The 27517-nt window shown below is 36.1% G+C and overlaps 1 protein-coding gene across 7 annotated transcripts in view; it reads right to left on the bottom strand.

Moving 5' to 3' along the window:
- Positions 1-27517, bottom strand: part of ALMS1 (ALMS1 centrosome and basal body associated protein) — a 203738-nt gene that overhangs the window by 152534 nt on the left and 23687 nt on the right. For 4 of the 7 annotated variants that reach the window (XR_005066793.1, XM_037048203.1, XM_037048204.1 and 1 more), the window contains exons 3-7: positions 19678-19804; positions 15782-15899; positions 12543-14643; positions 12291-12440; positions 9421-9580 (exon numbers count right to left, since the gene is read on the bottom strand). Coding sequence is in view for 6 of the 7 variants with exons in the window: in XM_037048203.1 (XP_036904098.1) it covers positions 9421-9580; positions 12291-12440; positions 12543-14643; positions 15782-15899; positions 19678-19804 (2656 nt within the window). In the remaining variant the exon portion in view is untranslated. Of the gene's footprint in view, positions 1-9420; positions 9581-12290; positions 12441-12542; positions 14644-15781; positions 15900-19608; positions 19805-27517 lie in introns of all 7 variants that reach the window. The other 3 variants (XM_037048206.1, XM_037048208.1, XM_037048207.1) reach the window with 2 other exon arrangements.

Here is a 27517-nt window from a genome sequence, read left to right as displayed (position 1 = left end):
ATATCCTGAAAGTACCAAGAATGAAAACAAATTGTACATAAGGGAAGGCCAGTAAGATTAACGGCTGATCTCTCATCAGAAACAATAAAGGCAGAAAACAGTGGGAATATATTCAAAGGCCTGGAAAAAAAGGCTGACACAGGTATTTAAACCCAGGAAAACTAACTTAGAAAAAGATAAAATAAAGACATTCCCAGTATACAAAGCCAGAATCTGTTGGTTGCAGAAGCATCTTACAAGAAAAACTAAGGGAAGTTCTTCAGAGTGAAAGCAAGTGACACCAGACAGTAATTGAAGTGGCACAGCAAAACAAAGAGCAATAGTAAAGGTATTATGTAGGTAATTACAAAAAGACATCATGCTTGCATATTTCTTTTCCTATCTTCTCTTCACTGATTTTTAAAGCAATTTTACATAAAGCAGTATGTACATAATTGCATACTGGGTCTATAACATATAGAAATGTTAACATGTTTGATGACAACTTCAAACGGAGGCAGGCTAGAGTAAAGCTAGAGTGGAATAAAAAAATGACACTGTAGCCCTGGCTGGTGTGACTCAGTGGATTGAGCACTGGACTGGGAACCAAGCGGTCACTGGTTTGATTTAGTTAGGGCATCTGCCTGGGTTGCGGGCCAGGTTTCCAGTAGGGCATGTGCAAGAGGCAACCACACATTGACAGTTCTCTCCCTCTCTTTCTGCCTTCCCCTCTCTCTAAAAATAAATAAAATCTTTAAAAAAATGACACTGTATAGTAACAAATCCACAGAAACAAAGAGAATAAGAAATGGTAAACTGGAAGATTAATATAACAAGCTCTATAAATAAATACTTGTTCTCCTTACTTCTCTTCTCAGTTCCTTTAAAATAATTAAAATTATATAAATACTTGTAACAATGTATTATTGTTTGTAATACATAGGTATAATATGTGTAGCAATAATTACACACAAAAAATGAAGAGGAAATAGAGCTATATAGGAATAACATGCTATATCACATTAGAATAAAGTTAGAACAGATCAGGAGTACATTCTGATGAATTTTGTAAGCCCTAGCGGGGATGTCCAACCCACTGCCCTCAGGCTGCATGCAGCCCAGGATGGCTATGCACACAGCCCCATACAAAATTGTAAGTTTACTTAGAAACTTTTTTTTTGTTCATCAGGTTTCATTAATGTTTGTTTATTTGATGTATGGCCCAAGACAACTCTTCCTCTTCCAGTGTGGCCCAGAGATGCCAAAAGGCTGGATACCCCTGCTAGAACAAACACTGAGAATATGACTTTAATAAATAACTGGAATATCATTAAAAAACTTAAAATGTCACACTAGAAAATATTAACTTAATACAATAAAAAGCACTAAAGTATGGACAGAAGAACAAAAAGACATGAGAAATATGGAAAACAAAAATGTAAACCCAATTTTATCAGTAATGACATTAAATGTGAATGGGTTAAACAATCAAAAGGCAAAGATTATTAGCCTTCATTTTAAAAAGATCCAATTATAAGCTATTTACAAAAGATGAACTTTAGATGAAAAATATGAAAAGATTAAAAGTAAAGGGATAATAAATAGGTATGTCATACAAAGAGTAACCGTAAGAACTAGAGCAAATGTAATTACAAAAGACAAAATAGGACTTCCAGCCAAGATAGAAGCACAGGTACAAACACTGTGCCTCCTTGCACAACCAAAACAAGGACAACAATAAATTTAAAAACAAAAAATAACCAGATCTGACAGAAAATCGAACTGTATGGAAGTCTGACAACCAAGGAGTTAAAGAAACATTCATCCAGACTGGTAGGAGGGGCAGAGACAGGCAGCCAGGGTAGAGAGGACTCATGTCAAGGCAGACACTGGAGGACCAGGGTGGACAAGGTGGCTGCTTGCAGACCAGGGGGTCCCACATTCGCCTGCAGATAAACTGGGAGGAACAACTGGGGAGTGAGAGAGACCATGCAACCCAGGGTTCCAGCACAGGGAAATAAGAACCTCTAAACCACTGACTGAAAACACCTGTTGGGCTTGAGACCACAGTGGGAGAAACTCCCAGCCTCAGAGAAGAATTCAATGGAGAGACCCACAGGGTCCTAGAACATACCCAAACCCACCCACCTGGGAATCAGCAGCAAAAGGGCCCAATTTGATTGTGGGTAGTGGGGGAAGTGACTGAAAATTGGCAGAGAGTGATTCAAGCAGCACTCTTCCCTCTTGGACCTCTCCCCTACATAGAGCATTACTAGGCAGCTACAGGGATTGCCCCACCCTGGTGAATACCTAAGGCTCCACCCCTTACTACATAACAGGCATGCTGAGACCAAAAAAAAAGGTCCAAATGAAAGAACTGTTCAAAGCTCCAGAAAAAATACAACTAAGTGATGAAGAGATAGCCAACCTATCTGATGCACAGTTTAAAACACTGGTTATCAGGATGCTCCAGGAATTCACTGGGTACTTTAACAGCATAAAAAAGACCCAGGCAGCAATGAAGGTTGCATTATGTGAAATAAAGAAAAATCTACAGCTAACCAACAGTGACAGGAAGGAAACCAGGACGGAAATCAACAGTTTAGAGCAGAAGGAATAAAGAAACATTCAACCTGAACAGCATGTAGAGAAACAAGAATACAAAAAAAATGAGGAGAGGCTTAGGAACCTCAAGGACAACCTTAAACATTCCAACATCCGAATCATAGGGGTGCCAGAAGGAAAAGAGGAACAGCAAGAAATGGAAAACTTTTATGAACAAATAATGAAGGAGAAGTTTCCCAATCTGGCAAAGGAAATAGACTTCCAGGACATCCAGGAAACTCAGAGAGTCCCAAAGAAGTTGAACCCAAGGAGGAACACACCAAGGCACATATATCATAATTACATTAGCCAAGATTAAAGATAAAGAGAGAATCTTAAAAGCAGCAAGAGAAGCCCTGGCTGGCGTAGCTCAGTGGATTGAGCGCGGGCCTGCAAACCAGACGATCGCGGTTCGATTCCCAGCCAGGGCACATGCCTGGGTTGCAGGCCGGTTCCTTGCAGGCTAACTACCAGCAGGGGACGCACAAAAAGGCAACCATACATTGATGTTTCTCTCCCTCTCTCCTTCCCATCTAAAGGTATTTAAATAAATAAAATAAAATAAAAAAAGCAGCAAGAGAAAAGGAGACAGTTTACCTACAAAAGAGTTCCCAAAAGGCTTTCAGCTGATTTCTCAAAAAAAAAACCTTACAGGCAAGAAGGGGCTGGAAAGAAGTATTCCAAGTAAAGAAATGCAAGGACCTACATCCAAGATGACTCTATCCAGTAAAGCTTTCATTTAGAATGGAACGACAGATAAAGTGCTTCCCAGATAAAGTCAAGTGAAAAGAGTTCATCACCCAACCCTTATTACATGAAACAGTAAAAGGACATATCTAAGAAAAAGAAGATAAAAATATGAACACTAAAATGACAATAACCTCACAGCTATTAAAAAACTGAACCTAAAAAACAAAAACAAACTAAGCAAACAACTAGAACAGGAACAGAATCACAGAAATGGAGATCATATGTTTGGTTATCAGTGGGTGAGTGGGAAAGAGAGAGAGGGGGAAAAGGTATAGAGAATTAGTAGTATAAACAGTAGGTACAAAATAGACAGAGGGAGGTAAGAATAGTATAGGAAATGTAGAAGCCAAAGAACTTATATCTACGACTCATGAACATGAAGTAAATGGGGGGAATGCAGATAGGAGGGAGTGTGCAGGGCAGAGGGGAATAAAGGGGGGAAATGGGACAACTGTAATAGCATAATCAATAAAATATATTTTTAAAAATTTTAAAATAAACTAAGGTTAACAGAAAGTTTTTTTTTAAAGATTAAAACTCTGAAACACCAATTCAAAAGAACCTATGTATCCCTATGTTCATAGCAATGCTATTTACAACAGCCAAATGCTGGAACAGCCTAAGTGCCCATCAGCAAATGAGTGGATCAAAGAACTATGGTACATTTACATAATGGAATTCTATGCATCAGAAAGAAGGAACTCCTACTCTTTGCTACAACATGGATGGAACTGGAAAGCATTATGCTGAGTGAAATAAGCCAGGTGGTGAAAGACAAATACCATATGATCTCACCTTTAGCAGGAGGTGAGATTCAACAAACAGACAAAACAGGCAAGCAAAATATAACCAAAGATACTGAAATAGAGAACAGACTGACAGTGACCAGAGGGGAGAGGTCAGGGAATTTCAGGGAGGAAAGGGAAGGGTTTACAGGAACAAGTATAAAGAACACATGGACAAAAAACTAGGGGGGGTGGAAATGGGAGGGAGGTGGGGAGGGCTGGTGGGGAATGGGATGGGAGTAAAAAACAGAAAACTGTACTTGAACAACAATTAAAATAAAATTTAAAAAAGAAATTAAAAAAAAAACCTATGGTACATTTACACAATGGAATACTAAGCAGCAGAAAGAAAGAAGGAACTTCTGCCCTTTGTGACAGCATGGGATGGAACTGGAGAGCATTATGCTAAGTGAAACAAGCCAGGCAGTGAAAGATCAATACCATATGATCTCACCTATAAGAAGAACCTAATGAACAAAACAAACAAATAAGCAAAACAGAACCAGAGGCATGGAAACAAGGAACAGACTGACAGTCATGAGAAGGGAGAGGGGAGAGAGATAAGGGGGAAAAGAAGGCGAAGGGTTTAGTCAAGGAACATGTATAAATGACCCACAGACATGGCAGCAGGGTGGGGACTAATTGTGAGAATGCGGGTGGGGGTGAATGGGGCTGGGAGGGCAACGGGAGAAAACTGGGACAATTGTAATAGAATAATAATAATAACAATAACAATAATAAAGACTTAGAATTAACAAAGTGCAAGACTTGTACACTAAAATGCACAAAATACTGGCCCTGGCTGGTGTGGCTCAGTGGATTGAGTGCCAGCCTATGAACCAAAAGGTTTCTGTTTCTGTTTCAATTCCCAGTCAGGACACCTGCCTGGGTTGCATGCCGGGTCCCCAGTGGGAAATGTTTAAGAGGCCACCACACACTGAAGTTTCTCTCCCTCTCTTTCTCCTCCCCTTCCCTTCTCTAAAACTAAATAAAATCTTAAATGAAAGTACAAAACATTGTTAAAAAATAAAGAACTTCTAAATAAATGGAAAGACATCCCATGTTTACAGATCAAATTATTTAATATTATTAAGATGGCAATACTCCCAAAACTATTATACAGTTTCAATGCAATCTGACACCTACTAAAACATGGATAAACCTTGAAGACAATTACTCTAAGTCAAATAAGCCAGTCACAAAAGATTAATACTGTAGAGTAGTCAAATTCAGAATGAAAAGTAGAATAGACTTGAGGTAGGGAAGAGTGTGAGTTACTATTTAATAGAACAGAGTTTCAGTTTTAGAAGATGAAAGATGGATGTTGGTAGTATTTGCACAACAATGTGAATGTATTTGATCCTGAACAGTATAATTAAAAATGGTTAAGACAGTAAATTTTATGTGTTTTTACCTCTACTTAAAATATTAAATTTCTTTAAAGAAGAAAAAGATAATGTGACCACCAAAATAAAAAATTTTGTGTTGTCAATGGAATTCTATGCTGCAGAAAGGAAGAAGGAGCTCCTACCCTTTGCAACATCATGGATGGAACTGGAAAGCATTATGCTGAGCTAAATAAGCCAGGCGGTGAAAGACAAATACCATATGATATCACTGTTAACAGGAATCTAAACAACAAAACAAACAAGCAAGCAAAATGTGACCAAAGACACTGAAATACAGAACAGGCTGACAGGGTCCAGAGGGGAGAGGGGAGAGAATCACAGGGGAAAAGGGGAAGGACTCACATGAACAAGTACAAAGGACACATGGACAATAACTAAGGTGGGGGAGGAAATGGGAGGGAGGTGGGGAGCACTGGAGGGGGGCAGGGCTGGGAATACAAGACAGAAAACTGTACTTGAACAAGAATTAAATTAAAAAAATTTTTTTCAACCAAAAACAAAACAAAACAAAACTTTTGTGTTGTAATCAATACCACCAAGTAAATAAACAGACAACTCACAGAGTAAAAGAAAAGTTTTGCCAATAAAATGGTAAGGGAGTTATATCCACAATAAAGAACCCTTACAACTCAATAATAAAGCGAAAAATAAACCAATTAAAAAGTGACTGAGAATATGAATTGACATTTCTACAAAGATGATATACAAATGGTGAATAAACATAAGATGCTCAATGTCATTAGCCATTAGGAAAATATAAATCAAAACCACAAGATACCACTTCACACCCACCAGAATGGCTATAATCAAAAAGACAGAAAATAACAAGTGTTGGGGATGTGAAGAAACTGGAACCCTTATACTGCTGGTGGGAATGTAGTATGGTACATACTCTTTGGAAAACAGTTTAGTATTTCTTCAAATTGTTAAACATTGTTACCATAAACTAGTAATTCCACTCCTAAATATGCAACAAAGAAAAAAGAAACTATATATACACAAAACAATGTACATGGATATTCATAGCAGCATTATTCATAATAGCCAAAAAGTGGAAATGACCCAAATATCCATCAAATGATGGATAAACAAAATGTGACAAATCAATACAACGGACTATAATTTGACAATAGAAAGGAATGATCACTGATGCATGCTATTAACATGAATAAATCTTAAAAACATACTCAGTGAAAGAAGCCAGTCATGAAATATCACATATTGTATTATTTATTCATTTATTTAAAATGTCCAGAATAAGCAAATTTATAGACAGAGTGGATTAGTGTTGCCTAGGGCTGGAAGTGCCCAGGGAGGTATGGAATAGTGAGCGACTGCTAACAAGGTGTATAAAACATTCTAGAGTGTAGTGATGTTTGTACAACTCAGTGAACTATGCAATTTAAATGAGTGAATTGTATGGTATGTGAATTACATCTCAGTAAGACTTTTAAAAAAGCTACTGGTTTAAATTCTCATTCTAAATATAATGATCGCCTTCCAAAACTCTAGCTTAGTTGTCTGTATCATATATCTGAACACTTTAAAAAAGAGAGATTTTCTTATCCAACATGCATGTAAAAGAGCTTAGAAGTCACTCTCTTCTCACAAGAGCTGAACAAACGGGAAATCAACAACTCTTCTTAGACCCATCAGAAAACTGAGTTTACAAGGTAAACCACCATCCTGAAAACTGTAGAAACAGGCAAACACACAGATTCAGAAATTATGCAGAGCAGAAGCCTCTGGAACCAAGAATTGGTGGGGGGAAAACACACCTGTAATTGGCAACCTGCTCACTTTATGACTGCTGGGGTCCAGCTGTAAAGAGGACCCCCATTTCCACAAGTTTTATTTGCAGGAGACCCACAAGGCACTCAGGATTATGATGTGACATAAATACCCTCATAGTTATGGTGGGGTGGGGAACGGGGGATGGGAAGTAACCATTTTAAAAGTCCCAAAGTTCTGGTCTCTCTATAACAGTAGGCTGACCTCAAGGGAAACTAAATTACCAGAGCCTAATTGACTTTATTTTATCAGAGCCTAACCAATCTGGGGTAAGGGAAATATCCAACTCTAGTTCCTTCTTGTTTCACTTATGAAGGGGAAAAGTGCTGAAAAGCACTTGCGAAAAGTAATAGCCTAAGGAAAGAGATTCACCAGAAGACTGAGGCCTAATCATAGGATTGTTATAATGCAATCTCTCCCCTCTACATATTACCACTACATCGATAGGGCTCCTGTATAAACAGATTACAGATGAAAAAATGCAAGCAAGCCTCAGACCCTGTTTAAGGTTTCTCAAGGGAAACCAAAAGACAACATAGGAAAAAAAAACAAGGGCACCAGAGGAAATTTTAGTTTGACACCACGGTTACAGCTAACAGTAAGTAATACAGCCTAACTTCTAGCCAAATAAACTTAAAACCTCATATCAAAAGCCTATTTACCTCAATAGTGTTACTTAATTCATCATGTCCAGTGTTCAACAAAAAATAACAAGACATGTTAAAAGTCAAAAAACATTCTGAGGAAACAAAGCAAGTAATAGAACCTGACTCAGATATGACAGAATTTGGAATTACCAGACCAGGTATTTAAAGTAACTATGATTAGTCCTGGCTGGTGTCTGGCTCAGTTGGCTGGAGTGTCATTCCATAAACAGAAAGGACATGGGGTCAATTCCTGGTTGGGACACATGCCTAGGCTGCGGGTTCAGTCCCCAGGCAGGGCATGTATGAGAGGTAAAAAAGTAACTGCTTTGCTAAAAAAGTAACTGATTGATGTTACTCTCTCACATCAATGTTTCTCTCCCTCTCTTTCCTCCTTTCCCCTTTGTAAAGTCAATAGCACGTCCTCCAGTGAGGATTAAAAACAAAAAGCAACTATAATTAAATATGCTGATAGCTCTAATGGAAAAAATAGACAATATGCAAGAAAAGATGAGTAATGTAAGCAGAGAGATAAAAACTGTAAGAAAGAATTGATAGAAATAAATGATAGAAATGATAGAAATAAAAAATACTATAACAGAAATGAAGGGTGCCTCTGATGGGTTCGTCAGCAGGTTGAACATGCTGAGGAATTAGTGAACTTCAACTTAGGTCAACAGAAACTTCCCAAAGTAAAATGCAAAAAGAAAAAAAAAAACCATGAAAAACAGAAAAGAATACCCAAGAACTTGAGGACAATTTCAAAGAATGTAAGGTGGGGAGGGGAAGGTGAACTGCAATCTGAGAATTCTTTATCAAGGTGTGCTATAATTTGTAAAAGAAAACCATAACAAGACATTTTTAGATATGGTGACCTTTTGAAATCCTATGACAGTCCTCATTTCATCTCTAAGACTAGACCTTAGAGATGAGCTGGGACCCTCAGTTCTGACATCAAAATTATCTCTGAAAAAATTAGTATATAGAGGCTACTCGTTTCAACTATGCTAATCACTGAAATCCCTGGTCCAGAAAAAATGCAAATATTGCCAGTCTCTTGTCCCCGTAGTGTATCCCTGCTGTTTTCTTAACTGGATTCCTCCCACTGTTTATTCCTTCCCTCCCTTCTTTCCTTTGTCCTCTTGGAAACCATTCCGCTACTTAATAAACAATTTTTCTCAATTTTTTCAGAGAATACTCTCCAACTTTTTGTCTTAAAACAAAAACACTTGAATTTCCTCTTGATAATCTTTATTGTTTGTGCGGCCCTCTTCCACATACCATGACTAGAAACTGGAAGAAATGGAAACTGGCATTTGGCTACGTCTCACAATGATTTCCTTACCAATATTTTCTATCTTCCTCAAATAAACCAAAACATAAAAACAAAACCTCCTTTCTTTGGCTTAGGCCACACGTAGCTTCAATACCACCCTCATTATCTCATTTTCTACATACCTGATAAACGTTTGAGAGTCTTTGGCACAATCTCAGGAGACACCCTCAACATTCTGAGATCTGAAGAGTGATACTCCAAGTCGCTGTTCGGCTCATGGGGAACAAATGGAGGCAATACAGATGCAAAAGACTGACTAATATCCATATCAGAATGACCTACCTACGAAAAGAGATAAAAAATAAGGTTAATTTTTTATCTGCTAAAATACAAGCACAAACCTCACTTTTATAAAAATAAATACTAACCAGTTACACCAGTCCTTAAGATTATATTCTCAACCATCCTGAATTCATATCCAGGTCCTATTTTGTTTTCTCAATTCCAAGAAGACTCTATAAATTATTCTAAGGGTCTGGAAGTCTGTCTGTATAGGATATGGCAAATAGAAGGCCTAGAAATGTTTTATTACTCAGAGTTTTCTCCTTATAATAGTATGGTCAGTGCAAAATTTGAAATATGGTACAAGGGTTTTTTTAAGAGGAAGAGGTATGTTGTGGAAAGAAAAGAGGGAAGGAGGAAAGAGAAAACAGGAAAATTTTCAAGAAATCCACAAATGTTTAGAAGAACAGTAAGAGCATCAAAAAATTGTATCTGTGATCAGTCACCAAAAAACAAAAATCTTCAAATTTCTTGAAACAAAAGTAGTAGGAAATATAAACTGAGAGTGAGGTAAAGGTTAAATGCTGATAAAGAAGCTCCTAAACTTTTACCAGATCCCAACAAGTCCTTGCTAAAAAGGAATTAGTTCCCTGGCTGGTGAGGATCAGTGGATTGAGCATCAGTCTGCGAACCAAAAGGACACTGGTTCAATTCCCAGTCAGGATTCTAGCTGGGGGTGTGCAAGAGGCAACTGATCAATGTATCTTTCATATATTGATGTTTCTCTACCTTTCTTCTCCCTCTCTTCTCTCTCTAAAAATAAATAGAATAAAAATAAAATAAAAAAGGAATTAGTAACCATTATTGGTGATGTTAGTACATAAACATATATGACTTTTCACCATATTAGGGTAAATAAAATTTGGAACATGGCCAGAGTTAACTTCAGCATATTGCTATTAACTGAATATACTTTCATTTTTTTTTAAATATTTTTCTCTATATGGAAAAGTTGAAAAGTTATAAAAGTTGTAAAAAGTAGCATAAAAATAACTGAAAAGTTATAAAAGTAGCATAAAAAATATAAAAACTATGTTTAAAACTGATTAGATTTTGTTTCTCATTCTTACTGAAACTAAATTCAAAAACTTCTCTCTTGCCAAAATAATGCAAAATGTTGGCCTTGGTTTCAGTGAAAAATAGCCAAATAGGGAGACAGTTCATGGCACTGTGGTTTAAGTACACAGATAAGGTTAGTTTTAAATTAGATTTCCCCTACCTACTAGATGATAAGCAAGTTCCTTAACTCTGTCAACCACAAAAATGGGGATGGCAATAATTCCCAACAATCCTACCTAATAAAACTGACAAAAAGACTAAACAAATTGATGTTTATAAGTAAAACTTTGCATAGTATTTGATCACAAAGTTACCACTTTCATCCCCACTGTTATTAAATTGAAAATTAAATTAAACAATGCCTATTTTAGAAGAAAATAAAACTAGCCTAACAGTTCTCCATATTAAAATCTTTTTAAAATCCAACAAACTAAAAATAAGAGGAAAAGTTCATCATAATATCTTTGTTCACTTCCTCTTATCAGCTGCCTGAACCTAAAGGTCTAATAGTTGCAACTGTAACTAGAACTTTTCCAATACCATGCTGATCTTATACCTGGGAAAACAGGAAAAGGAAAGTAACATTATGTATAGCACTAGTATCTACGCATAATACATAAAAATACATAGGATATCAGTATATATTACAAGGAACTGGGACCCAGGTTAGAGCTGACAGTATCAGACAAAAGAGGAAGGGCAATGGGACCAGAGGGACATTAAAGCCAAGGAATCCAAACACCCAGGAAAATGAATCCTTGTATAAAAGAAACACTGACACGGACTTTTTATTACCCCCTCAAAGTTATAATCTTTTGGCTTACACACAGAAAATAATGATAATAATATAGAGAGTAAGGAAATGTAATTATACATACATATGTTGCTTATGTGGGAAGGGAACTAGTTAGTTCCCTTTGGGGACACTAACTAGTTTAGATAGTAACTACCTCAGTACCCTTCCTGGGGAAATACAGGTACTTAAAATTTTCAAGATACCTCTGAAAACGAATCTTTCAGCAGTGTCTAAAAAGAAATGAATATTTCCAGGGCCTATTCCAAGGCTTGTACACTGAAAGGCAGAGGGGGTAGAAAAAGCAGATACCAATGTCTCCATGAACAAGGCTATACTTTTTAACTCTGCCCCAAAGGATCTTTTTTTTTCCATTTTTTTTTTTTTTACTGATTTGAGAGAGAGAGAAAGAGAAGCATCAATTTGTTCTTCCACTTATTTATGCATTCATTTGTTGATTCTGGTACATGCCCTGGCCAGGAATCAAAACCACAACCTTGGTGTACTGGGCTGATGCTCTAACCAACTGAGCTACCTGGCTAGGGCCTGTCCAAAGGTGTTTGCTGGAACAACTCGGAAGAGTTAGGATGCCTCAAGATGAAAGACCTAGGCGTGCCAAAGGATGACTTTGTCCAAGACACCACTAAATTCACTAAGTCTTACAGTCTACAAAATAAAAACATTTGTTTTATGCCAATCTCTAACAAATTAATAAACCAAATCCCTGCATATCAGATGAAGACCAGATTACAAATCACAATTGGTATTAGAGAATATAAACAGGCACTTTTATCCCCATTTTTCAACTAAAATATTTCTTTCACTGCCCCATAAGAAATGTCAAATGGAAAAACTTACAGGCTCTCCAAAACTGCTCTCTTCCTTGGATGGTTGTTGTAAAGTGGATTGCCAGGGCAAGGAGCTGTCACAAATCTCTAGATCGTCAAGCAAATTTTCTAAACATGCTACCTCAATGCACTCACCACTCAAGTCACCTTGATCACACATCTGAGAAATAGCAAAAAAATAAAAACAAATAACAATGCCATTTCCTGAAACAATACTGGAAAAGATTATGTTTTCTCCAACTATCATCTTATTGTATCTCACCTCTCTTTGTAGCTCAGTAGATCTTTTACTGCATACAACAGCATTTTCATCTAGGCTACAGCATTCAGTATCATCAGCCAGAGTAGAGATGTCAGACTCAGACTTCCCTTGCAGGCCTTCTACAAAATAGGAGTCATTTTGTATAATTGTATGTACTGTAAAACTGGACTTGGCTCCCATAGGCCGAGGAATTTCACCTAGGCCTGTATCAGCTTTCAGCAATGTCTCCTGGCCAACTGCAATTAATGATGCATCATTGGTCATTGGTAAAGCACCTTGTGACTCTGCATCATATGCCACCAAGTTTGCTGAAAAGCTGCTTCCTACAGCTGCAGATGGACGTTCAATGATATGACTAGAATTTACATTCTTACCCAAAATATAGTTTGAAGAATCTGCAACTTCTTCAAAGGTTTGCTGCTTTAAATCTTGCAAAAACAAAGGATCTGAAGTCGATACTTTCAGTGGGTAAATAATGTTTGAAGATCCTGCCTTCTCTGCAATGGGAAGAAATGGTTCATTGTCTACACCACACTGAAATAGACGGCTTTGTGTTTTGCAAAGACCAACAACCTGGCTGTGAGATTTTTCACTTAAAGGAGCAGAAGAAAGTGGCCTAATGAACATTTCCTGAGGAGCACCGGGCAGTAATTTTGCATTAGTATGCCAGAACAGGGAGCTAATACCATCATCATTTTTATGCAACAATGGTTTTGAAGCTGCTGGTTCAAACACCCCAGGAGTAGACTGACAGTGTGGATGACTAGATTTATCAAAGAAAGAGTTGGCATCACTGTAATTGAACAAGAAAAGACCTGAATTTTTTGGTTCACTACCTTGGCTATAATTTGTTAAAGATTTAGTGAAGTCAGTTTGGATTTCATTTCCTGTATTCTCTTTCTTGGAAGGCTCAATAGAGGCAATAACTGCCTCAAAGGCTACATTTTCAGTAGCATTAACATTTTTCCCACCAAAAGCAGCACTTGCCTTTTGGTTTCTTTCCTCTTGAAAATACAGCTGTTCTGATGTCTCATCTAAGGTGGATGTAATAGTCTGAAGAGGACCACCAGAAGTCTCTACCTTAGAGATACCATGTTCCCTGGAGAATGTATGTGTTTCTGAAACTTTAAAAGAATCATCAGGAACTACAACATTCTCAATATACTGCACTTCTGAAGAACTGGGACACAACTTCAAAAAGACTAAAGTACTGCTACTTTCCTTTAGTTCAAAACTTTGAGGTAATTCTTTCCCCAGACCTTCTTCATTTCTTTCATAACCCTCCAAAGAAACCATCTTTTGTTTTACCTCATTCTCAGCGGGAGCCCTTAAATAAACCCTCTCACAATAATGACTATCAGACATCAAGGGAACACTTTTTCCTCTCCTTTCCAACAAGCAATGCAAGACAGAATATGACATTTTATTATTACAATGAGAAGCAACTTCATGTGGAAAAGAAACATGATCTTTACTGACTGCACATGTTTCTGGATGGTGTGAAGCTCCCTGTTCGCTCCATGGCATACATGAAAGGGGGGCACTAAAATTGCCAATTCCTTCAGAAATTTTATTTTTATCAATTGTGTCAGATGAATCTGAACAAGAATCATGGTCTTTACTGGTTAAATGTTTTTCTGACTGTTGTAAAGCTTCCTGTTTCCCATACTGCACATATAAACAAGAAACATCAAAACTGTCTCTTTCTTTAGGAGTTACATATTCCTCCTCACTTGTGTCAGATGAAGTTGAAGTAGAAAGTTGATCTTGATTGGCTAAAGTGGTTTCTGGCTCCTGTGTAAATTCTTCTTGTGTCTTCCACATGTATGAACAAAGAGCATCATAACTATCAGAGTCTTTGGGGGTTTTCAGTTCATCAACTGCACCAGATGAAACAGTCTCTTCTTTGGTTCCTTGTTCAGGATATAAAAAAGAGCCCTGAGACTCAAGAGCTGTACTCCCTGTAAGTGAGTGCTGAGATACACTAAAGTGACTACTAACTACATCTGAAGCTACTTCTGAGGCTGCCTGGAATAAAGCCTCACTGACTTCCGACGGTCGAGAAAACCATTCTGTGTCTTCAGACTTACCAGGAATCACCCTGTAAATATACAGTTAAAAATAGAAAAAGTTACACATTTAAAAAAAAATTTTAAATACCAACATAAAAAATATAAAATTGATATATTATTGATAAAGATTATTTGAAGTGTGTTCAAAAACAAAGTTCTAATTTCAAATTCCTTTAAAATAGTAATAACTAAACAAAGCAAATATTTTATAAACAGAAGGTGAACTACCATCCTGTGACCCTAATATATTCTCAGGCTACTCTAAACCATTATTGCCAAAAATATGACTAATTTTATATTGCAAAAAATGGCTCTTTAAATAAAAAATTCAAATTTTACTATTTAAAATGTTTGATTTATCATATACTATAAATTAAAATTCATTTAACTAGTTCTTTTACTAGTTCATTAGCTCTTGAAAACCACTTAAGTAGTTTAAGAGTACTTCCCCCATCCCCCTCAAAATACAACAGTAATCTAATCATCGGTTGGTTGTTGTGTACAAAACACTTTTTATTAAAGTAATTTTAAAGTAATACATGTAGAAGGGCAGAAATTTTTACTCAGTAAACACCTACAGTTCTTAATTTAAGGTGTCTTTTTTTGTTCTAAAAGAGGAAAACTTGTAATTCTTGGATAATTCCAGACCTGTCTCCCATTATGACTATTCTAAAGAATATTCATTTAGAATAATTTTTAATTTAGACATGTCAGTTAGAAAAATCTTGTTACTTCATATTCACACCTATCAGATGAGGCTCATTCAATATCAGCTGCCCAAAATGAAAGTGCCAAACAAGTGGAACAAACGCCTTTTACACAATGAGGTTGGGTGATGGAAAGCAAGAGGGGAAATTTATTAAAAAGAAAAACTCGGTCTGCTTTCTAAATTAAAAGATGGCTGAAATGCTAGAATATATTAGAAATTATTTTCAAATACACTACAGTAACCTGGCTCATCTTTACACATACATATGTTACTATGCCAAACTGCTATGCATCATATCTTACTTAACTCAGGGTCTTGTTACCTTCAAAGTGTAAGCTAAGGCCATCTAACCCCTACCTCAAAGTCTCACCTTAGGCTGAAGTCATTAACATTAATAGTAGCTAAGAACAAGAAAGAGTAGAAAGGTTACATGCAAATAAAAACATAAATCATCCTACCTCAGAGGCACAAAATCTAGTTCACTTTGGTGAAATAAGGGGTCAAGCCCAAACTCTTGGTCTTGTGTCAAACATGTCAGCAAAGGCAAATCAGGAGAAGCAAAGCTGTCCTGTATGACTGCAAAGTTTCAAATATGAAAATGTTGAAAATACTAAAAATCAACTTTTTAGCTTACTCACATAATACTTTAAAGAACCTAAACATGCTGCCATCTGGAAGTTTCTACAAGCTTTACTATGGTAACACAACAGCAGCAGCAGCAACTACCTGACAGGGTCTAAGCAACTAAACCTACATTTCACTTAATCCTCATGACACACTTGAAGGATGAGTAAGTATTATTATATCTATCTTATAGGTGAGAAAACATGATTACAAAACTTAAGGAATATGAAGTAATCTGCCCACATTCAAACAGTGATAAGTGCTACAGTGACATCTGATCCTAAACACTAATTTTTAGCAAGTGCTCTTAACCATCACGAATGTTTTTCTCCATTTTACATCAATGTGTGGTTCATGGGCTCCCTGGCATCCCTAAGACATTCTCAGGAGGTGCCTAGGGTCAAAATTATTATCAAAATAATATTAAGATGTCATTTGCCTTATTCACTCTCATCCTCTCACAAAAGTACAGTGGTATTTTCCAGAAGTGATAAGTATGATATGGAATGTAGAAGCAGGTATCAGAAACTACCTGTTTTCTATAAAGTCAGACATTACAGACTTTTTAAAGTAAAATAATAATACTCTTTTAAATATTTTGGTTTTGAAGTATAGCTATTATTCTAAAAAACTATGTCGTTTATGTTAAATGCAATAAAGGTTATTTTCAATGAGTTCTTTTTTTTAATTGGTGAGTTTTAACTTCTAATATGGAAAAATATCAATAACCTACATAAACTAAAGGTCTTTAGAGTCCTCAGTAACTTTAGTGTGTGAAGTAGTCAGGTAGTCAGTCCTGTGACCAAAAAGTTTAAGAACTGTTAATTTAAAAAGAAAAAAAGTCCTTGTGAATTCCTGAATGCCAGCTTAAATAATTCTTATTAGAATGCCCTTGAATATATACAAAATAGGTATAAACTCCTTATTCCTTATAGCAGTCACACAATTAAAATGCAAAAAATTAAATATTAACAGAAACAACTCTACACAACCAATAGTATCCTATTTAATATTAACTTAACTGGATGGGTTATATTTTGCTAAAACTAAACGGTTCTTTCAATATGCATGTAATAATACTGTTGCTACAGTTTACTTTCTTAATGTCAGAATGCCTACAACAACTATATATCTTCCCTATCATAAATACCCCAGTTTTGTTTTAATTTTGCCTGTCCATTTACCACCTAGATTGAAAACTCCATGTGAACTTTACTCACAGCTGTATCTTCAGTGCCTAGCAAAATACCTGCTACACTTAGTAAGCATTCAAAATAAATGTATTATTTATTTATTGAATCAATTAATTAAAAAAGAGAAATTTTTACCACCAAGGACTAATTGGTATTTCCTCTTTGGCCTTGAGTGTAGGACTCAGTCATAAACCTTTGTAACCTTGTTTTCATGATTTTGGTTAAGTCCTTCACCCCTCCAAGAATCATTAAGGGTTTTTTTTTTCCACAAAGACCCCACATTTCCTCACATTTGGGCACTGCTGATTGGATCACTCTTTTTTTTCTGAGATATCCAACTGTTCTGGCACTACTTTTCATTATGACACTTGCCAGCGGGGAGACTAATGTCCCATAATGACTGCAGTATTCACACATAACAAAATAGCAATGATGAAATTTCTTTGTGATCATTAAGATCTATGGGTCTGCTCTAAAAATCAAAAATGTTCTGCTTCATCTGTAGTAAATGAGAAGACAGTTATAAAACTTTGTTACAAAAAATTTTAGAAGCCAAACACACAATCTCCTACCAAATACTGAAATTTTTTTTTTAGAGAATTTTACTTGACACTTTGCCATGACATAGGCTCACGTTTTTTGTTAGTAGCCTTTGCACTAATAAATGGCTCCAGTAGTAAGTTCCTTCTTTATTTTTTAAAAGATTTTCTTTACTTGTGGACAGAGTGGGAGGGAGGGAGAAACAGAGGGAGAGAAACATCAGTGTGAGAGAGAATCATTGATCAGATACCTGCTGCATGTGTCCGGACCAGGGACTGAACCTGCAACCCAGGCACATGTCATCACCGGAATGGAACAGCAGTAACTTTTCACTTTGTGGGACAATGTCCAACCAATTAAGCCACACTGGACAGGGTAAGTTCTTTATCAAGTCTAAAATGGCCTTTTAATAAGATATGTACTCTCATTTTAACCTCTAGACTAAGGATTAGCAATATTTTTGTAAAAGGCCAAGCAGTAAATATTTTAGGCTTGCTGGTCATATGTGGTTTCTTGTCACATACATTTTGTTTGTTTTTATAATCCTTTAAAAATGCAAAAACCATTCCTAGCTTGTAAAAAAAATCAGGCCTTGACCTGTGGCCTGTAGTTTGCACACTCCTGCTACAGATCAGTAAAGTACTCATACATGGTCTGTTATTTTCTGTTTGCTGGTTTGTCTTCCCCGAAGACAATAGCTTTTATTTACATATTCCTAGCATCGAACACACAATAGGCACTTAGATATTTGTTAAATAAATGAATGAATGAAATAAGTTGCTTCCTCTTTGGCATGACAGCTCTTTGAATACTTGATCATAGCAAAGTCTTCTCTTTCATCTACTATCATAGTCATCTCCTCCCACAAAAGAACATTAATGTTGTCAACATCTTTCTTAAAATGTGAAACTGAAATTAAAATTGACTTTGATGATCCACATCACAGAATACACTGGCACTAATATTTAGAATAGCATTAGCCTGTTTGAAAAGAACTTAACTCCTATTCCTGCTCCTCTAAAAATCTCTGACAAGACAACTTTATGACTGAACCCATTTCTCTGACAACAGCTAATTCCAAAAAATCTGGTGGTAGTATTTTTTCAATATTTGAAAAAAACTCTGAAGGAAGGAAGTACAAAGTACTATTTGTCTGAACTATGATTTAGGCATGAAAAAAATTTAAATTACCATATTGGTTTAGCACTCATACATATCCACAAAGCATTCATATGGTCCAAATAGTTAACAGTACAATTTATTCTATCTCCTACTTTGATGATTTGACAGGAACTGAGAGATTACCTTTTGTGAAGAACTAATAAATCAGTTCCATATACAGAAAAGGAAAGCAATAAGAACTACCTCAGACAAGTAATTTAACCTTTTTATCTCAATTTTTGAGTCTGAAAACTGAGAATAACATATGCTGTAATCAATTCTAAGAATCTAATAAGGTAAGCATGAACATGTTTTTTGCTTGTATTTACTAAATAGTCAAAGTTTTATATACGGTTTACCCCAAGAAAAACTTCCACAAATTCAGGACTGAGGAGGCATAACCACAGAGAGGAAGTTACCAACTTTCTGTCTTCTGTGAGCACTAGTGTATGATAAAATGAGAGGCAACTGCACATTTTACATAACTACACCAGCTGGACTGTATGGAAACCAAAAATAGCTTAATATCTCTGAATAGGGTACTACAGAGCCCCTCAACTCACGAACGGATTTCATGGACATGGACAACAGTGTGGTTTGCAGGAAGAGGGTGAGATGGTATAAAGGAAATAAATAGTAATGGGAAAAAATACATTACAAAATAAAATTTAAAAAAAGAAAGGATTTAAATGCAGGACTTGAGGTCCTCCAAAAGTAAGGATTTTAAAAGAAGTATTAATACTAGGTTTTTTAAAAAGAGGCATTACCTAGCAATGAAGAACAAAAGAGATCTCTGTTGGGTTCCTTTACTTGATTTTCTGATTGGGTCAATATACCTTCCTCCACAGAGGGGAAGTCTGTCATTTCTGTCCCTTCCTCTCTCACTTTAAACCTGGTCTGGGTTGTATCCGAGGTGTAGGAAGAGTCGATTTCTTGAGGAAGAAAATGCCAAGATTCTGTTTTCTAAAACAATAATTTTGAAAGAAAATATGCTAAGTTATTAACTGAATTAAAATAAATATTAACATCCAGATTAAAATATCCACTCACACGTTTCCTACTGGATAACATTCTCATCAAAGTTTATAAAAAGTAAAGCTTTTCTTTTTGTTATTCACAATATTAACTCTATTTTATACCCCATACCCATCTCTTAACAATTTGAATCTGCCAGTGACTCCTGAACAATTGGTTCTCATCAATGAATAAATATGGTTCTATAAAATAAAATTCTTACAATTTCATTATAATAATACTGAAAAAAATCCAAACCTACAGCTACAATATTCTCTACATGTGACCACTTTATTGAACTTTTATTAGCTATACCAGTTTCCATTGACTCTTTGCTCCTCTCAATAACAGTATCATATCATCCATAAATGGATGTTGTGGATAATGGATAATGAATATCCATTAATTATTATTAATGGATAATGATAGTTGTCTTCCAAATGTTTATACTCTTACATTAGTGGCATGATTCACAGCAATACTTCAAAAAATTGCCCTGGCTGGCGTAGCTCAGTGGATTGAGCGCAGGCCTTCAAACCACACGATCGTGGTTCGATTCCCAGTCAGGGCACATGCCTGGGTTGCAGGCCAGTTCCCAGCAGGGGACTCACGAGAGGCAACCATACACTGATACTTCTCTCCTTCCCTTCCCCTCTAAAGATAAATAAATAAAAACTAAAAAAAAAAAAACTATGGGAAGGACCAGTTTTTCCTACTTCTAATTCACCACAGGAAGACATCTTATTAAAATGTTACTAAAAATAGTAAGTAAATAATTTAAAAACTAGAAAAAGGAAATTTAAGCCCAAAATACAAACACAAGCCTAAGTGTTTCATTTTTAATTCTAAAAAAAAAACGTAAGATCACACTGTCAAAATGCTATAAAAATTTCTAAACATTCCATCTCAACTTCTGTACTTATCTCTTGAAAAACCAGTAAGTAACAAGAAATTCATGGACTGGCACCAATCCTCAGACCATATTATGTAGCAATGTTAAATTAAAGTTGAATTAAATACTAATGAAAACAAGTTTTATAAGGTTATTTTTCTTCTAAATTTGGTATTGGTTAATTAAGAATATTCGTTCTATGATGCCAGAAAAGCATTCTTTTATTTTCATATTGAATTAATTTGATTAGGAGTGAGCACTGAATTTGATCAAACTACATCATAGCTTTTTCCCCCCAATTAAATCTGATTAAGTGTAGCAATAACTTCCGTTATATTGCAACATCTTTGCATTTCTTACTTGGCAGTGGTAGATCAGACTTCCAACCACATTTGCTAGCAGTCTTTAACATATTCTGTCATACAACACTCATACTAGGATTAATGAACATTTACAATTTTTTAACTTATTTAAACTAATAATTTAAAAAAACCCGCAAAGTTCACCCTTTTCACCCATGCCCTACCCCATCCACCCCGAAATCAATCTGTTCTCCATATCTAAGGCTTAGTTTTTTTGTTTTGTTTTAGATTCCACATATAAGCGAGACCATGCAGTATTTGTCTTTCCCTGTCTCACTTATTTCAGTTAGTACAATACCCTTAATGCCCACCCATGTTGCCCCTAATGGCAAGGTTTCATTCCTTTTATGGCTGAATAACATTCTGTTGTATGTATATACCACATTTTCTTCAGTCATTCATCTATCAATGGACACTTAGGATGTTTCCATATTTTGGCTATTAGAAATAATAAAATTCAGTGAACATGGAGTAGATGTTCCCCCATTTTTTTGAGTATTTTAATTTTCTATGGGTAAATACCCAGAAGAGGAATTGCTGCATCATATGGTAATTGTTTTTAATTTCTTGAAGAACCTCCATAGTGTTTTCCACAGTAACTGTACCAATTTACATTCCCACCATCAGTGCAGTTCCTTTTCTCCACATCCTTACTAACACTTATTTTCCTTTTTTAAAAAGATTTTATTTATTTTTAGAGAGAGGGGAAGGGAGGGAGACAGGGAAAGAGACATCAATTTGTAGTTGCCTCTCATGAATACACTACCGGGGACCTGGCCTGCATGCCAGGCATGAGCCCTAGACTGAGAAGCAAATTAGTGACCCTTTGGTTTATAGGTCAGCACCCAATGCACTGAGCCACATCAGCCAGGGCTCTTTTCTTTTCTCTCTCTCTTTTTTTAGACTTTATTTACTTATTTTTAGAGGGTAAGGGAAGGAGAGAGGGAGAGAAATATCAATGTATGGTTGCCTCTCAAGCGTTCCCTGCTGGGAACTGGCCTGCAACCCAGGCATGTGCCCTGACTGGGAATCGAACCGCCATTCTTTGGTTCGCAGGCTCATGCTCAATCCACTGAGCTACACCAGCCAGGGCAGCTCTTTTCTTTTTCATAACAGCCATTCGGACAGCTGTGAAATATTAACTCATTATGGTTTTAATTTGCATTTCCCTTATAATTAATGATATTGAGCATCTTTTCATGTATCTGTTGGCCATTTTTTAATTCTTTGGTTTCTGCTATTGAGTTGTATAAGTTACTTATGTATTTTGGATATTAATCCATTTTCAGATATATGAATTGCAAATATTTCCCCAATTCAGTAAGTTGCCTTTTCATTTTGTTGATGGTTTCCATTGCTGTACAGAAGCTTTTTAATTTGATGTAGTCCCATTTGTTTATTTTTGGGTTTTGCTGCTTTGCTTTTGGCATGAGATTAAAAAATTCACAGCTAATGCCTATGCCAAAGAGAAAACATACTGCCTATGTTTTCTTCTAAGAGTTTCAGGCATTATGTTCAAGTCTTTAATCCTTTTTGAGTTAATTTTTGTGTATGGTGTAAGATAATGGTTCAGTTCCATTCTTTTGACTATGGTTGTCCAGTTTTCCCAACATCATTTATTAGAGACTGTTCTTTCCCCATTGTGTATTCTTAGTTCCTCTGTTGTAAATTAATTGACCTTATACACAGGTTTACTGCTGGGCTCTCTATTCTGTTCCATTAATCTCTGAGGCTGTCTTTATGTCAATACCATACTGGTTTGATTGCTGTAACTCTGTAATACATGGGTTGGCCAAGAGGTCCCTTTGGATTTTCTTTCCATAAGATGCCTCTAATAGAATTTAGTTGTCTTTAACTCCATTTGAAACAATATTAGACTGCGTTGTGACAATGGTCGTATCAGCTTTCACTAAAAAAAAAAAACCTTACCAAAACTGGTGAATTTCTGTGTAGCCATTTTAATATTTAAGATAAAAAATAAGCAACATTTTCAGCATACTATGCTTTATTATCTCAAGAAAGGTAAAAATGCAACTGAAACACACACACAAAAAAAGATTTGTGCCATATATGGAGAAGGTACGGTGACTGATCTAAAGTGTCAAAAGCATTTTGCGAAGTTTTGTGCTACAGGTTTCTCATTGGATGATGCTCCAAGGTTGGGTAGACCAAAAGAAGTTGAGAACTATCAAATTGAGACATTAATTAAGAACAATCAACGTTATACCATGCAGGAAATAGTTGACACACTCAAAATATCCAAATCAATAAAGTTACTGGTGAAAATGAAAATTGTGGGAAAAACCGTATGACCTTTTTGGCCAACCCAATAGTTTAAAATTAGGGAGTGTGATGCTTTCGTTCTTTCTCAAGATTGCTTTTGCTATACTGGGCCTTTTGTGGTTCCATACAGATCTGGGGATTTTTTGTTTAATTCTGTGGGGGAAAAATGCCATTGAAATTTTGATAGAGATCACAGTAAATCTGTAGATTGCTTTTGGTAGTATGAACATTTTAACAATATTAATTCTTCCAATCCATGAACACAGAGTATCCTTCCATTTCTTTGTATCTCCTTCAGCTTCTTTCATCAATGTCTTAAGAGTTTTCAGTGTACAGATCTTTTACCTCCTTGGTTAAATTTATTCCTGGGTGTTTTATTCTTTTTGATAAAATTATAAATGGGATTTTCTTCTTAATCCTTCTTATGATGGTACATTATTAGTATCTAGAAATACAACTAATTTTTGTGTACTGATTTTACATCCTGCAACTTTACTGAATACATTTACAAGTTATAATAGTTCTTTCTCATAGATACTTTTAGAGTATCATGCCATCTGCAAGTAGAGACAGTTTTACTTCCTTTTTGATCTGGTTGCCTTATATTTCTTCTGCTTGCCAAATTTTCTGGGTAGAACTTCCAACTATGTTGAAAAAAGTGGCAAGAGTGATACCTTGTCAGTCAGCGTCCCTGATCTTGGAGAAAAAGCTTTCAATTTTTCACCAAAGTATGATGAAATCAAAGTATGAGTATGATGTTACCTGTGGGCTTGTCATATATTTCAGATATATGATTTGGACCTTTCTTCTGTTGAGGTACACTCCCTCTATACCCACTTCGTTCAACTTTTATCATAAATAAATGATTAATACTGTCAAGTGCTTTTTCTGCATTTATTGAGATGATCATATAATTTTTATCCTTCATCTTGTTAATGTGGTAGATCACACTGCCTAACCTGACGATCCTGAAACACCTTGCATTCCTGGAATAAATCCTACTTGATCGTGTTGTCTGAGCCTTCTGATGTACTGTTTAATTCGGCTTGTTAATATTTTGTTGAGGATTTTGCATCTCTCTTCATCAGAGATCGTGCCTATAATTCTCTCTTCTTGTGGCATCCTTGTCTAGTTTTGGCATCTGGATACTGCTGATCTCATTAAATGAGTTTGGAAGAATTCCTCTTCTCTTTTTTTTTGGAAGAGTTTGAGAACTGGTATTAACAAACTTTGGTAAAATTCACCAGTGAAGCCATCTGGTCCTGGACCCCGATTTGTTGAAAGGTTTTTAATTACTGACTCTTTACCAATATTTGGTCTGTTCAGATTTTCTATTTCATCTGGACTCAGTCTTGGTAGATGGTATGTTTCTAGAAAAATACCTGTTTCTTCTAGGTCATCACAATTTGTTAGTGTATAATTGTTTTTAGCAGTCTCTTATGATCCTCTGTATTTCTGTGCTATCAGCTGTAACATCTCTTTCATTTCTTTTTTCAATTAAATCTGGTAAAGTATAGCAAAAAATTTCTTTATATTGTAACATCTTCACATTTCTTACTTGGTAGTACTGGATCAGACTCTCAATCATATCTTCTAGCAATTTTTTTAAAAGATTTTATTTATTTTTAGAGAGGAAAAGGGAGAGAGGGAGAGAAACATCAATGTGTGGCTGCCTCTTGAGCACTCCCCTACTGGAGACCTGGTCCACAACCCAGGCATGTGCCCTGACTGGGAACAGAACCAATGTCCCTTGGATCGCAGGTCAGCACTCATTCCACTGAGCCACACTAGCCAGGACTCTAGCACACTTTTTCACATCTTCACTCATATATAGTAATAGTAAGGTTATAACTAATCAGTATTTTAGAATGCCTGCTTTGTTTTCTAACCTTATTCCATACGTAACTTTGTTCCATATTTATTTTACACAAGGAAATTCAATTTCCCTTAAAAATATAAAGGCTTTCACCAGTGAATCTATTCAGTCCAGAAATCTTTTTGATGGCTGGTACTATTATAACTTTGTCCATTGCCTCCCTAGTTGTACTAGTCTACCTTATAAGCTTTAATAGGTCTTACTAAGTTTTTTTTCCCCTCTTAACTGGATTTACTAGAAATATATCCATTTTTTCTATTTTTAATTTAACAGTTTTATTATATATTCTAACTTAGTTATTTGTTCTTCTCTTCACCATGTTTCCTCTACTTGTAGTTTTTCTTTATCCAAAATGTTTGGCTAAATAATGAAATCATTTGATTTTACATTTACTTTTTTAAATATAAAGATGGCATTATATTGACGGTGATCTATATACTTAGATACATAATGTATTGATTTTCATTATTTTGTAGACTATTACTGGAATCTTCTTCCTTGACCAACATAAATGTTTTTTAAGAGAACATAGATTTTTTCATTCCCAAATGACCAGAATCCATAAAGATGTATTACAATTAGAAACATTTTCACAAACATTTTCAAACAAGATTTGTCTTTGAAAAGCTATTTTTAGTATTTACTTTCTTAAATATATTTTATTGATTATGCTATTACAGTTGTCCCATTTTCCCTCCTTCACCTCCCTTCACCCTGTACACCCTCTCCCACCCACATTCCCCCTTTAGTTTATGTCCATGTGTCATACATATAAGTTCTTTGGCTTCTACATTTCCCATACTATTCTTACCCTCCCCCTGTCTATTTTCTACCTACAATCTATGCTACTTATTCTCTGTACCATTTCCCCCCTCTCTCCCCCTCCCACTCCCCTATTGATAACCCTCCATGTGATCTTTATTTCTGTGGTTCTCTTCCTGTTCTAGCTGTTTGCTTAGTTTGCTTTTGTTGTTGGTGTGGCTGTAAATAACTGTGAGTTGCTGTCATTTTACTGTACATGTTTTTTTAATCTTCTTTTTCTTAGATAAGTCCCTTTAACTTTTCATTCAATAAGGCTTGGTGATGATGAACTCCTTGAACTTAACCTTATCTGAGAAGCACTTTATCTGCCCTTCCATTCTAAATGAAAGCTTGGCTGGATAGAGCAATCTTGGCTGTAGGTCTTTGGATTTCATGACTTGGAATACTTCATTCCAGCCCCCTTTTGCCTGTAAGGTCTCTTTTGAGAAATCAGCTGACAGTCTGATGGGAACTCCTTTGTAGGTGATTGTCCCCTTATCTCTTGCTGCTTCTAGAATTCTCTCCTTCATTTTAACCTTGGGTAATGTAATTATGATTTGCCTTGGTGTGTTCCTCCTTGGGTCCAACCTCTTTTGGACTCTGAGTTTTCTGTAATTCCTGAAAGTCTACTTTCTTTGCCAGATTGGGGAAATTCTCCTTTATTATTTGTTCAAATAAGTTTTCCACTTGTTGCTCTCCCTCTTCTCCTTCTGGTACCCCTATAATTCAGATGTTGGAACATTTAAAGATGTGCTGGAGGTTCCTAAGCCTCTCCTCATGTTTTTGAATTCTTGTTTCTTCATTCTTTTCTGGCTGGATGTTTCTTTCTTCCTTCTGATCCACACTGTTGATTTGAGTCCCAGTTTCCTTCCCACCACTTTTGGTTCCCTATATATTTTCCTTCATTTCACTTGGCATAGCCTTCATTTTTTAATCTAATTTGCAACCAAATTCAACCAATTCTGTGAGAATCCTGATTACCAGTGTTTTGAACTGTGCATCTGATAGGTTGGCTATCTGTTCATCACTTAGTTGTATTTTTTCTGGAGCTTTGAGCTATTCTTTAATTTGGGCCATTTTTTTTGTCTCAGCACACCTGTTACGGAATGAGGAGTGGAGCCTTAGGTGTTCACCTAAGTAGAAACTACTATCAGTGTTTCTCTGACATGGGAGGGGTAACCCACATCACTGAGTTGTGACACTGTATGTGGGGAAGGGGTCCAAGAGGGAACAATGGCACTTGCTCCACTCTCTGCCAGTTTTAAGTCACTTCCCCACTTCCCACAAGGTAATTGGGCCCTTCTGGTGCTGATTCCTGTGTGGGTGAGTTTGTGTACAATTCTAGGATCTGTGGGTCTCTCCAATGAACTCTCTTGTGAGGCTGGGAGTTTCTCCCGTTGCCACCTCAACCCCCACAGGTGTTTTCTTTCAGTGGTTTGAGGCTTTAT

Source organism: Sturnira hondurensis, unplaced genomic scaffold, assembly GCF_014824575.4.
Source record: "Sturnira hondurensis isolate 20B ecotype Veracruz unplaced genomic scaffold, ASM1482457v3 Scaffold0006413, whole genome shotgun sequence".
NCBI classification, from domain to species: domain Eukaryota; kingdom Metazoa; phylum Chordata; class Mammalia; order Chiroptera; family Phyllostomidae; genus Sturnira; species Sturnira hondurensis.
Note: the sequence above shows the minus strand (reverse complement) of the source record. Positions and strands in the feature narration are given on the sequence as shown.